The 12,918-nt window shown below is 36.6% G+C and overlaps 1 protein-coding gene across 7 annotated transcripts in view; it reads left to right on the top strand.

The window, feature by feature from the left end:
- The window catches only part of LOC109094839 (tight junction protein ZO-2-like), an 82,777-nt gene that overhangs the window by 42,885 nt on the left and 26,974 nt on the right, over positions 1-12,918 (top strand). For 5 of the 7 annotated variants that reach the window (XM_042761785.1, XM_042761783.1, XM_042761784.1 and 2 more), the window contains exons 2-3: positions 8,990-9,043; positions 12,193-12,317. In XM_042761785.1, the coding sequence (XP_042617719.1) occupies positions 8,990-9,043; positions 12,193-12,317 (179 nt within the window). Of the gene's footprint in view, positions 1-5; positions 479-6,940; positions 8,016-8,989; positions 9,044-12,192; positions 12,318-12,918 lie in introns of those variants that run through there. The other 2 variants (XM_042761789.1, XM_042761788.1) reach the window with 2 other exon arrangements.

Raw genomic sequence — 12,918 nt, forward strand, 5'->3', positions numbered from 1 at the left:
AAACGGTGCTGTGCCGAAAGTGGGCACGCGCTGTGCAGTCTTTCAGGACTCGCCGTGGCTCCGTGAGTCTTATTTATAGTCCCTCTCTCTCTCCCTCTCCCTCTCTCTCTCCGGGCACCTAATCTTCTCCGCCTCAGAGCTTAATTAGATTGGAGGTTGAGTGGCCATGGGGAGAGATGAGTGTGAACTGGCTCCCCTTTGGTTGCTGCGTGCGCCTGCAGAGAGCCCAGAGATGGAGGCGGCGTGGAGGGGCGCGAATCGAGGTGCGGGGGGAGACCGAGGAGCTAAGGAACAGCTTCATCATCCTCTTCTCACCCAGGCATGCGTCATGCCTGCTCAGACTGCTGGTGGGGATGGAAAAAAAGGCGCTTGCGGTGGCTTGATCCTCCAGGGATAAACCCTTCCATCAGCTGCCACCTTAGAGAGAAGATTGTCGTGTTTCTACCCCCTTTCCTAGATCCCGCAGTAGGCTCGATTTGTACGGAGTTGGTTTGTATCGCGTTAGTGGGCGTGTTTTGTGATTGTGTGCAAAGTTTCGTGACGTGTCGTATTGTATGTCAGCAAAGCGTTTGGGTTTGTGGATTGTTTGTGCTTGGGGAAATTTGTGGTTTTATGTTGCTCGTTGAAATGAAACTTTGGGAACTAATGATAATGAGCGGAATGTAAACCGCAGATTGAATGTTTGAACGAAGCATCCTAGTTGGCGTGTGTGAGCCGGTAATGCCGGTGCAGGTGTGTGCGTGTGGATTTCACTGGCTCCTGTCGCATAGCGTAGCTTTTGCTGGCAGTGGCTGCACTGCCTCTGTTGATCCATCTGTTTAAACACTTCCTCTGTCTGGGGTTTCTGCTTCAGTCATTACCGTGAGAGGCAGAGGGGAGCAGGTGTTTGGGTCTCTGTATCCCCCAGGTGTGAGGAGTATTTTTAGAGTGACTGGCAAAGCGGTGTTTGTGGATTGATGTGTATGAGTGCGTGTGCTTGGGCTGGGCGATGTAATGAATATATTCACAGTGATTTAGCAATGAAGTTAAGCTATGTTATGTATAGCGCAATTTATTTTATTGCATTTTTCATTAAGTGGACTAAAGTCATTCGACTAATTTCACAGTCCTGCTTTAAAGGAGTGGTTGACTGGGTTTTTTTTTTCTAGGCTTGATTGTGTCTATGGGGTGAAGTCTAACATGTGTTAATGCTTCGTAAAAAAAAAAAAAGCATTATTTTTCACATAATTTACCTTTATTCCAGAACCCCACTGTCCCTTCTTCTGTAAACGTGCTGATATTTTCCTGCTTTTATGAAGCCCCTCCCTCAGAAATACGCGATCGGCTCTGATTGGTTAGCTAATCCAGTGTGTTGTGATTGGCTAAACTGCCTCTAGTGCACGTCTAAAGGTCCCACCCCTCACCTTGGTGCTCCGGTTGTATTGTAAACAATGGCGTCGTCTATATTGCTTATCAATTTGAGCCCGATTGAGATGCAGAGAATATTAATGAAGCGGACCGCGCAGAACCTGTGCAAGCACTGCTCTTAATGGTATGTTTTTTTTGTTTGTTTGTTGTCTCATACTTTTAGATATACTGTTATTTGTAAATGCTTCTGCTTCTGTTAGCTATTAATATACGGTTTTATCCAGATTAAAGCTTTAACAGCAACCACACATGCGTCCATGTTTAACGCTTCTCATAGCTATGTGAAAATAAGTTTATAAATGGAACAGTTCATTGTTTGAGCTGAGCTGGTGATCTGAATGAGAGAGAGAGAGAGAGTTGCAGAGCATGTGCAGAGCAGGGGGACGCGAGGAGAGAGAGCAGTTGGACACGAGGTGCTTTATTAAGTTGAGCTTTTGTGGGTCATTTAGATTTTTTAGATTGTGGTTTCGCGATTCATATATGAATAGATTTTTACGTGCACTCCTATTTTTCTCTCTCTTCTCTACACTGGGTTTGTGATGTCATAAACCCAGTAAGTAACTCGTTGTAGTCCCTAAAAGCCGTTTTTGTAGGCATTAAACTACCAGAATTTTAAGACAATATCTCCATTTGCGTTCAGAGCTGCAACTTTGCAGATAGTGTGTAATGTTGCAGTTTGAGCATAGACAATAACTAATGGTAAAAAAGTGAAATTGCAATCAACCATCCCTTTAAGTATTAAGACAGATGTCTCATTAGCATCTATGTTAGATGTGTTATTTTAATTTATTTAATTAAACTCTTTTTTAATTTGTTTTGTGATTAATTTGTTTTTTTTTTTTTTTTTTTTTTGTAAAATACATATAAACATATCTGTTTAAAACTAAGTATAGTAATATTGGTGTAATTAATATATATAATATTTTTTGTGTTAGTTTCGAAAACATGCCTTGATTATTTTAAGTAGATTTCTAACGTGTTTTAGTTGCATTTAAGCAAACAAATTTATACTACTAGTCTTCTCAACAGATCTGTAAATACCCTTTTAAGCCAATACAAAAAAATACTTAAAAAAAAAAAAAAAATGTAAGTATATGTGTGTATTTTTTCTGAAATGGCTTAATAGGGTCTTTACAGATCTGTTGGACATATCTTTATTTATTTTTTAAAGCTTTAATATCTAAATATTGAATACTGTTTATCTTATTTTATCTTAAAACACACAGCCCTTGTATGTACACTCTAAAAACAAATCTGTAAAAATAGGGCACAATGTACTGTATAATTTGAAGGATTTTTTTTTTTTTATTTATTTAGGTGTTGTGATATTAAGGAACGTCTTTTTGCTCTTTTCATAGCACAAAGTTCAAACATATCAACATTAGTGACAGACAGATATATTGTCCAAGCCGATTAATCGACCAATTTGGTATTACTGACCTGATCATGATCATGCTGGATTAGGTGATTTACAAAAGGTTTTTTTTTTTTTCCATTCTTTTGTCAAAAATCTACCATAAGCTTTGTCAAATAAGTAATATATTTATAAAACATTTTCAGTCAATTTTGTTTAAAAAAAAAAGTGTATGTTTGATTTTACAATTTTGTAAACGTTGTCATAACTTTTATAAGTATTATAATCAATCACCCTGCTTTACTGATATCAGCATCAGGTATTAAAAAACCCATAGTGGTGGACTGCTAATAAATATCAACCAGGACATCCCTGTCATATGGAGGGGTGTATTATTATACAGTTTTGCCTTTGTTTTCTTTTGACAAGTGTGACAGTCGATTTACTGCTCTAGTGTGTGTGTGTGTGCGTGTGTGTGTGCGTCACATACCCTACTCCTTGTCATACGTCTAACCTGTTGTATCTGCCTGTGTGGACAGACGGTTCAGACATGTTAGTGTGATGGGCTGCAGTCTGCAGGTTGAGTTTACAGGCTGTCCCGGCGGCCCTGTTCCCCTAGGTCTGTGTGGTGTGGACTGCTTCATGCTGATAGGCCTGTTGACAGGAAACAGTGTTGCAGAAACATCTCAGCTTATTGGGACCATCAGGGTCCTCCTCACAGGCTGCTCTCAGGGTCCTGAGCCAAGCCAGAGAGAGATGAGAGTCTTGACCTTGTTGTGAGGAGTTTACTAAATAAGACTGGAGAAAGAGATGGAGAGTTTTTTTTTTTTTTTTTAGGTTAGTTCTCAGGAGGGGTGGGTGTTGGAGATGAGATGTCTTAAGTATTGCAGTCAGAATGTTCTTTCAGTGTTTACTTAAAACAAAACATTTTCCCTGAAAGTTTGAAATAGAATAGTGTGCAAGAGTACGATTATAAAGACTTTGGAGCTGTGAAAGGACCCGTTAAATGTCTCCGACAACTTCTGTATTCCCATTTAGCCACATGTTAGAAACCGCCTTTTTCAAGACAAGTAAATGCTTTTAAAAATCTCAAGGGGGTATTACTGATGTATTTTATGTTGTAGAATAAAACATGAAAATATCTTGAGCTTGTGTTCACAACAGACCTTACTTCAAGGGATAGCTCACCCAAAAATTAAAATAACCGATGATTTACTCACTCTCAAGCAGGGGTGTGCGATATGACGATTTTTCATCGTGGATGATAAAAATGTCTCCATGATCTGCTTTTGAAGAAATATCGTAGTATCGTGCTACAGTGCACATTCCATCAGCTGCAGTTCTGGCACCTCCGTCAAATACTGTACAACGCCACATGCATTCACATCAGTGTTAACTCAGCGGTAGTTACTCTCACAGGAGTTACTCTCTCATTATTTGCATGTGCTTTTCAATGTTTCATTCCCGCGCTGGTCTGACCTGTGCTTTTTCTGAAAAGCATGCACGCTAAAGCCTGTCAAACAGCGCCTGATTATTGAACTAAGTTATCTTTTGCGCTAATACTGTCAAAACACACATAGTATTTTAGAACAAAACACAAAGAGAAAAATTACTCGCTGCTCTTGACTGAAGAAATATAATACAGTGGCTTTAGGAATCAGTTTATATAGCATTTTATTTTTATATTTGTTCATTCAATTTCTTGAATGCTCCTGCCAAATACACCTATTGTACCTGAAAATTTAGTTTGTTTTATTTGTATATTATGTGTAGTTGTAATGTGTATCTTTGTCATTCTTTTATCCATGTTGTTAAAAATAAGAACAAAGATTTTTATCTTCACCCTCTTTGGCCTAAATATCTGCCATTCTTTTTTTTTTGTTTTACCTTGAAATTCTTTGACTTTATGATAGGGAAGTTAGTTTGGCTGTAATGCTCAGACAACTTGCAAAATAGTAAAACCAACATGACAAAAAAACGTGATAAAATCGTGAATCGTGATATTTCATGATATGATTTTTTTTCCATATCGCCCACCCCCACTCTCAAGGCATCCTAGGTGTATATAACTTTATTCTTTCAGTCTAATACTACCAGAGTTCTATTAAAAAATGTCCTGGCTCTTCCAAGCTTTATAATGGCAGTGAATGGGTGTTATTTTTCAATGGTCCAAAATAAATCCAATAAACTGCATCCATCCATCATAAGATGTGTCCCACACAGCTCCGAGGGTAAGCCAAGAGGAGGCTGGTTTTTCTTTGCAAAACAAAGGAAACTTTGCTCCTGAAAACAAAATCTTGGTTTTTGCGAGGCTAGCATATTCTCAACGGACCTAGTGCTACGCTTACATCCCATGTCAAGTGCTAGAACGTGACTCTCTCTCACGTGCGACAGTTAGTGGAAGCTAGAGATTACTGTTTATAAAGTTTTAAATATGGATATTTTTCTTACAATAAAATAATCAAGGTCTTTGTTAAACCCCGAAGCCTTGTGGAGCACTTTTTATGATGGATGGATGCGGTTAATGGGCTTCTTTTGGACTATTGAAAAATAACACCCATTCACTGCCATTATAAAGCTTGGAAGAGCCAGGACATTTTTTAATAGAACTCTGATTGGATTCGTCTGAAAGAAGAAAGTCATATACACCTAGGATGCCTTGAGGGTGAGTAAATTGGGTAATTTTTCATTCTTGGGGGAGCCATCCCTTTCAGGCATTTAAACAAAAACACATTCCAACAAACATTGATTTCAGGATGACAGACCTGGAAGTGCTAATGTGCATTCGTTTACAGTTTTGGCCTACAAGAATATTCATCCCTGCAGCACTCTATAGGGATGGGGCCTGTCCAGCTTTAACAATGACTTTACAAAAATGTCATAAAAAAAAAAGCCCATTCGATTACATTCCTCTAAGTAACTCATCTGAAGCTATGCAATGGTACAATATGAAACTGAAATGTAAAGTTTTGTTTGCTGAGAACCTTCCCCACCTTCGTAGCTCTTTAATCCTGTCATGTGAGTTCAGATAAGTTTTGATATTAGAGATGATCGACCAGTGATATTTTATGATTTTCACTGACATCAAACCTGATGGTGCAGAAAGAAAAATATGGGTTTGGAACAACATGAGGGTGAATTTAAATTTTGGGGGTGAACTGTTAGTTAATGCTCATATATAGGGATGTAACGATTCACTCAACTCACAATTCGATTCACGATTTTGATTTCACGATTCGATTCAATTCATGATTTATATATATATTTTTAAACAAAATATTTAAAACAAATCATGAATTAAATGTGTCCTTTTAATATTGCTTGGACAAAATTCTGTACATTTCTTTGTGAAATTGAAATAACTATAATAATATACTAATATAGCACTTGCACATTATTGCTCTTTTGTTGGTTTTGATTACTTCTGTGGTCCTCATTTGTAAGTCGCTTTGGATAAAAGCATCTGCTAAATGACAAAATTTAAGCAGAATGTAAATGTAAATAAAAAAACTACATTGAAATTTTAAAACAGGCCCCAAATCAAATAAATAACACAAATAAAATAAATCTCTTCATATAAACAAAATAAGGCTTTGTCTGTTCTCTTTCCATTTAAAGAATCAACCACTGCATTTCAATCATGTTCCAAACAAAGATGCTGCATACATGCAACAAGAGCAGTTTTTCAATTTCGAAATTTTAAGTTCATGTGGTTTTCAGTACGTTTCTTAAATTGTACAACTCGATCTTTTAGAATGGGCAGTTTATGATAAACAAAACTTGATCATTGATCAATACAGTATTATTTTTCTTTTGAATTATTATTATATATTTTTTTTGCAATTGTATCCACTTAAAAAGTCCAAAGTTTCAGGATTTTCAGCCATTTCACTGCTCTTCTCCAGTTGGCGGTTGCCCATGTGTGAAGGCAAGAAAGGAGCAATGCGGTCAGCTGTTCTATAAATGTTAAAAGCGGTTTAAACACATTAAGAAATACTCACTGTCAATGTACATTTCACGTCTCATGGATATCTAGTTTAGCATCTCAACCAATTTGAATCGCCACATATTTGAATCGATTTTCACTCATATACTCATAAGTGAATTTTTGTTTATTAACTTGCTCAGGCAAACTAGATTTAGAGAACATGCTCATAATTGTTGTTCATTTTAACATTTGGAAACTCCTCAGGGACATTCCTGTGGCGTTCTTTGATTTATGAAGCAAGCAGCTTGATAATTTTCCATTTAGCTATGAAACTTTCCATCATTTTTCCAGAACAAGGAGGTGAGTGCATTATAGAAGCAGCCTTCAAATGATACAGCATCTTTAGCTCTCTTGCTATCTGTCTTTCTCATCACCGTCTTATAAACAATATATCTCCACTAGCCACCCACAGAAAACATCCCAGCGCAGGAGGAGAGGAGGATAGCTGTCTTAACATATCAGCATCAGGCTCTTTATTCACTTTATCTCTCTAGATTAGTTTTATTTGCTGCATAGCGCACTCTCTGAGCGCTTGTGGAGAGCCAAACAAATGCACGTCCACACTAATTGAATGCTTCCGTAGTAGTTTGAGGGCAGATATCTGCAGGCACAATCCTCTAATTAGAGCCGCATGCCAACCCGGGGAGGGGAAGTGTGGGTTTGTAAGGAAAAGCTAAAGAGAAGTGCAGAAAATGAAAAACAAAATGTAGATAAATGTACATTTTACTTGACATGGAGAGGAGAATCAGGTGTAGATTAGGATATTGTTTAGATTAAACAGAAACGTATTTAATTAAAGGCAGCTATTTTAAGAAGCTTAAACCGGACCGGTTGTCAACGTCACCATGGTTTAACCTTGTGTCCTCATGGTTTAGTTGAGGTTGGATGGTACTGTGACTCTTTCTAGTTAATCATCAATATTGATGGGTACGTCTGTCTATTATATTGAACAAACACACCCTTGAGCTGTATGTGTGTGTATGTGTGAGGTTGTCTGGCCGGTTGTTTATATGTGTCCTAGAGAGGGATATGCAGAACCAGGTGTCGTGTTTAAGGACATTGGCTAGCATAGATCCGTGAGTTGACATGGATTCAGCCCTCATATGTCTTTATTATTCTTTAAAAAAAAAAAAAAAGTGCTTTCGCCCTTGTGAGCTGTGGAAATGACAGGCCCATCCTTCATACACACTCTTCTGCCATATCTGGTAGACCCTCAGTTTGATGCAGTGACGTAATGAGTCGTACCAAATAATGAGGCGTTCACAGGTATTTCTGGATGATACCATATAGCCGGGGAGGGTCTTCATTTATTGATTATTGATTAATATTCATTTTCATAATCTCATTTTAAGGAATATACTGGGTTATTTACAACTTTATGGTGAAGTGTGTATAATAAAATAATGTGATAAAAATAAGATGTACACTACTGTTCAAAAGTTTGGGGTTGGATGGATTTTAAAATGTTTTTGAATGCGTCTTGGGCACAAGAAAGTTGTATTTATTTGATCAAAAATACAGTTAAAACAGTAATATTATTATTTTTCCAGTTTAAAATATTGTAAAATGACAAAGCTGAATTTTCAACATCATCACTCCAGTCTTCAGTGTCACATGATCCATGAAATCATTCTAATATGCTGATTTGCTGCCCAAGAAACATTTCTTACTATTGTGTTGGTTAATATTTTCGTGGAAATTGTTATATTTTTTTCAGGATTCTTTGATTTAAATATAAAAGTAAAAATGCATTTAAAAAAAAAAACTGAAATATTTGTAACATTATAAATGTCTTTATGCATCAATTTAAGTATTAAGTACAAAGTATTTTAACCCTAAAAAATGACACACTTCACCTTTAAACTGTATAGATAGAATCTGTGGTATGCTGTTGATTAGATAAAATTGCAGAAATTTTGACTTCAGTTTGACGTCAGTTTGTAAAAAAAAAAAAGGTTTTTAAGGTGGGTTTTTTTTTATTCCAGGAGAAGGAACTGCTGATTATGTGTGTCCAGTGTAATTGCCACAGATGCTGTCATGCTTAAGTTGTACTTGACCAGGAATATTCCTTTAATGTTATGTGTGCATCCATGTAATTATGAAATAATTCATTCAGGACACTTCATTTAAGACCAATTTGTGTATGAGCCACTCAACCCTGCATGTCACTCCACACAGCATACTGACATTAGTGATGCCTGGCTGGTGATTAATGATGGTTTCTTTCTCTTTCCACACAGAGCTCAGGAATGGAGGAGACGGTTTGGGAGCAGTACACTGTGACTTTACAGCGGGTATGAAACTCTTTTACATTAACTAACATAAACTAGCTCACTCAGTGCAGGTTTAGGAGTTGCATGTTTACTCAGGCTAAACGCCAGCCTCTCTAACACACAACAATATCTGAAACTCACCATCACTGATGTGCAGGGTGTAGAGATTATGATTATATCTGAATATTAACATTGACCATGTTTACATCCACATTTGGTTTAGACTTTATTCCAGTGCACACTACTGTTCAAAAGTTTGGAGTATGAAAGAAGCCTTAAATGCTCAAAAAGTCAGTAAATACAGTAAAATTGTTAAATATTATTAGTTTCAAATTAATATTTTGTATTTTAATAGGTTTTAAAATTGCATCACAGAAATAAATACAAAGCTGAATTTTCAGCATCATTACTCCAGTCTTCAGTGTCACATGATCCTTCAGAAATCATTCTAATATGCTGATTTGCTGCACAAGAAACATTTCTTATTATCAGCATTGCAAAGCAGTCATGTTGCTTTATGTGTAATGTATATTTTTTTGGAATCCTTGATACATTTATTTTTTTTCGGAATCAAAATGACAGCTTTTTTATAAATCTAAATATAAATCTAGTGTAACATAATATAAATGTCTTTACTGTCACTTTTGGTCAGTTTAATTTGTCCATGCTGAATAACAGTATTGATTTCTGTCAAAAAAAAAAATCTTACTGACCCCAAACTTGACCAGTAATGTGTAATCACTTGCATGTTCTTTTCTCTCTATTCTCTTATGGATATACTGGAGGTGCTTGCAATTAATTTGATTAATTCAGTACAACAGTTAAATTTCTCATTCATGCTTTTGATAACTGAACTTGAGTCTTCTTACCATCATATTATGTCCATATGGACACATGCATGTATAAATGAACAGTGGATATTCCAAATAAGGTGTTTTCGTGAAACATAGTTGTCATTTTACCAACAGCTTATGAGCATCAAAATGTTTTGTGCTTGGGATCTCTTTGTACAAGTACTTCTGTCCATCAGATAAAGTTACCCCTCCTCCTTTCTCTTCTCATCTCCTCCTTCTTTCCACTCAAGCACAACAGGATGTGCATCTTTGTGTTCACACACGCTATCCAAACACACATTGATGCTATCGCCAACATCTACATCAGACTCATGCTGGGAAAACATCACAGTGCTTTGGCATGTCAGATCTCTGGGTTCAGATAAGAATAGACTCATCTTATCTCTGCAACATAAAAGGATAGATATAAGCTATAAGCTTTGGAAATTTTGGGACAAAAGGGTACTTAGAAGTTTATGTGGCATATCATGATCTATATCGTTTCTGTGATATTCAGTTACTCAGAAACGTAATATAAGCTTTTGGTTACTGCCCACTGGCAGTCTGTACGGTATCTCTTATCATGGAAAAAGGTCAGATAGATCTAGGGATGCACTGATCATGATTTTTCACAAGCGATTCTGATTGACAGCCAATTCCCAATTATTATTATTTTTTATTAAGCAATAGACGAAAAAAAATGAAATAGTACATGAATAAGAAATACAATATAGCATCAACAGTTTTTGTGGTTAAAATTAGAGCAAAACAAAAAAACAACAAAACCCAGAATGGTTTGACTTAAGCTTTGTACAATTTCACAGTTTCATAAAAATAGATTAAAATAATTTAAAACATAAAGATGCTACCAGCAGTTGTTTTTTTTTTAATCAAATTGTAGTTTTAAGATAAAATAAAATGACAATCCTACACAAAACTAGGGTTGAGTGATGCACCTAAAAAGTTAGTACGTTTACATGAACAACAATACTCCAAGTTTAATACGATTAAGACAATACTCTGATTAAGAATCTACCATGTAAACCGAGATTCTTGCTTACCTTAATCCGGCTGAAGTCATAATCAAGTAAACACTAATCAAATTAAGACGTGGAGTATTCCTATTTTAGTCACATTACTGAAGACATGTGAACACCTTAATCACATTATTACCATCGTGTAGGACTTTGCACCGTATTTTGCGACAGGACACACACGGCAGTGGTCAACTGTTTGACGGCAAATAAAAGCGCTTCATTACCGCCATCGTCTGTATGCCCATACAAAAAAATTAACTGCACTTGAAGCTTTCATAAAATTAAAAATGAAACACCCAAAACTGTACATGGCATCATCACGAAGACAAACTATATGTTTATACTTGAAATTCCACAGGGGACGTTGGATGGCGTCGTGTGGTGACGTAATGACGTGTGCCATTAATCGAACTATGTACTATAACATGTAAAATGGGACCATTCTAAAATCAGCTCATGTAAACACCTTAATCATAATATTGACTTGTTTAGAATATGGTAAATAATTAGATTACTGATGTCCATGTAAATGTAGTCATTGATGGCTCGATATCTAAATTATGCAAGTATTTGACAAGCTAAGAACACAAGTCTATCAATGGTTTCTGGTTTAAGTGATGCTCTGTGGCATGTCATTATGTTCCCACTGGCATTAAAAACACTTTGTATGGGGAGTTAGCTGCTGGAATGCATAAGCACTTTTTGGCTAGTTTTGCAGGAGAAGTGAAATTTCCTGTTGGTGTCGACCTTGACACATTAATCTAAAATTTCAACAATATTTGTTATTGACAATATTCTGTAATTTTATTGTGATTATTAGCTTTCATCACTTAAATACAGTATATTGTTCAGCCCTACACAGAATTAGGCCAAAAATGCCCTCAAAAAATGGTTTTGATTGAGGATTTTTTGACCAGTGTATCTCTAAATAAATCCATCCAACACTGCAACACAGATTGCATTAAGCCTGTGATACCCACTCATTAGAGTTCCTCTGAGGCAGGTACAGCAGGTTGTTATTTGGCCAAGCACTGTGGTGGAACCATGTCTCCATTAGCATTAGCTAGGCATGCAATAGCTTTCTGAAAAACGCACTGTGGTGGCACACAGTCACCGCTTATGAAAGATTCATCTTATAAGCACATGGATGTGATTGTGTAACACCACTGGCCATTTGCGCATTTCTATGAAGTGATATTAAACACTCCTGCCCTGGGCAGGCTAGCTGTGATGTATGACTGAGGAAATGCGTTAGTGGTATTTTCTCACTGAAAGTGATTTCTCTCTCTTTCTCTTGCAGGACTCTAAGATGGGCTTTGGAATTGCTGTGTCCGGGGGCCGGGACAATCCAAACGTGGAAACCGGAGAGATGTCCATCATTGTATCAGATGTGCTGCCAGGAGGACCGGCCGATGGACTGCTCTTGTACGTTACACTCACCTAATGCATACATGTTTAGCATATTGGTAAACCATTATTTTGACACCAGCATAGGCAGGTTGATAAGCATTGAGTTTGCATGTAGAGCTCTTCAAAACGACATGAAATCATATATAACCATGTTTACTGTCCTAATAAATGTCCTTGGTGTTATTGTGCATGCTATATTAGTGCATGTTATCGTAAAGTAATTAAGACTGGGTAAAATTATATAATTCAATAATAGAGCAATGCAGTGATGACATATTTTTGTAGGCCGACCCCAAAGTTTGCATCATTCTGGTTTCATTGACAAAACCTGATAAGATTTTTTCATTGGCTTTTGGATTATTGCGGGAAAAAATAAGCTCTGTGACCAAAACAAAAGTTTATGATTCTTTCACGATTTGTTTATCATAGCAATCTTCACAATTTAACACAACTTTTATGGATTCTGAAGCCAAACTTTCGCTCCTTTCCAAAATATTAGAGAAGGTTGTTTTTACACAATTGCAATCATTTTTAAGTCAACATGGTTTGCAGGAAGTATTTAAGTCTGGTTTTAAATCACTCCACAGCACAGAAATGTTCCTGTTGAAAGTTTATA

Source organism: Cyprinus carpio, chromosome A8 (assembly GCF_018340385.1).
Source record: "Cyprinus carpio isolate SPL01 chromosome A8, ASM1834038v1, whole genome shotgun sequence".
NCBI lineage: Eukaryota > Metazoa > Chordata > Actinopteri > Cypriniformes > Cyprinidae > Cyprinus > Cyprinus carpio.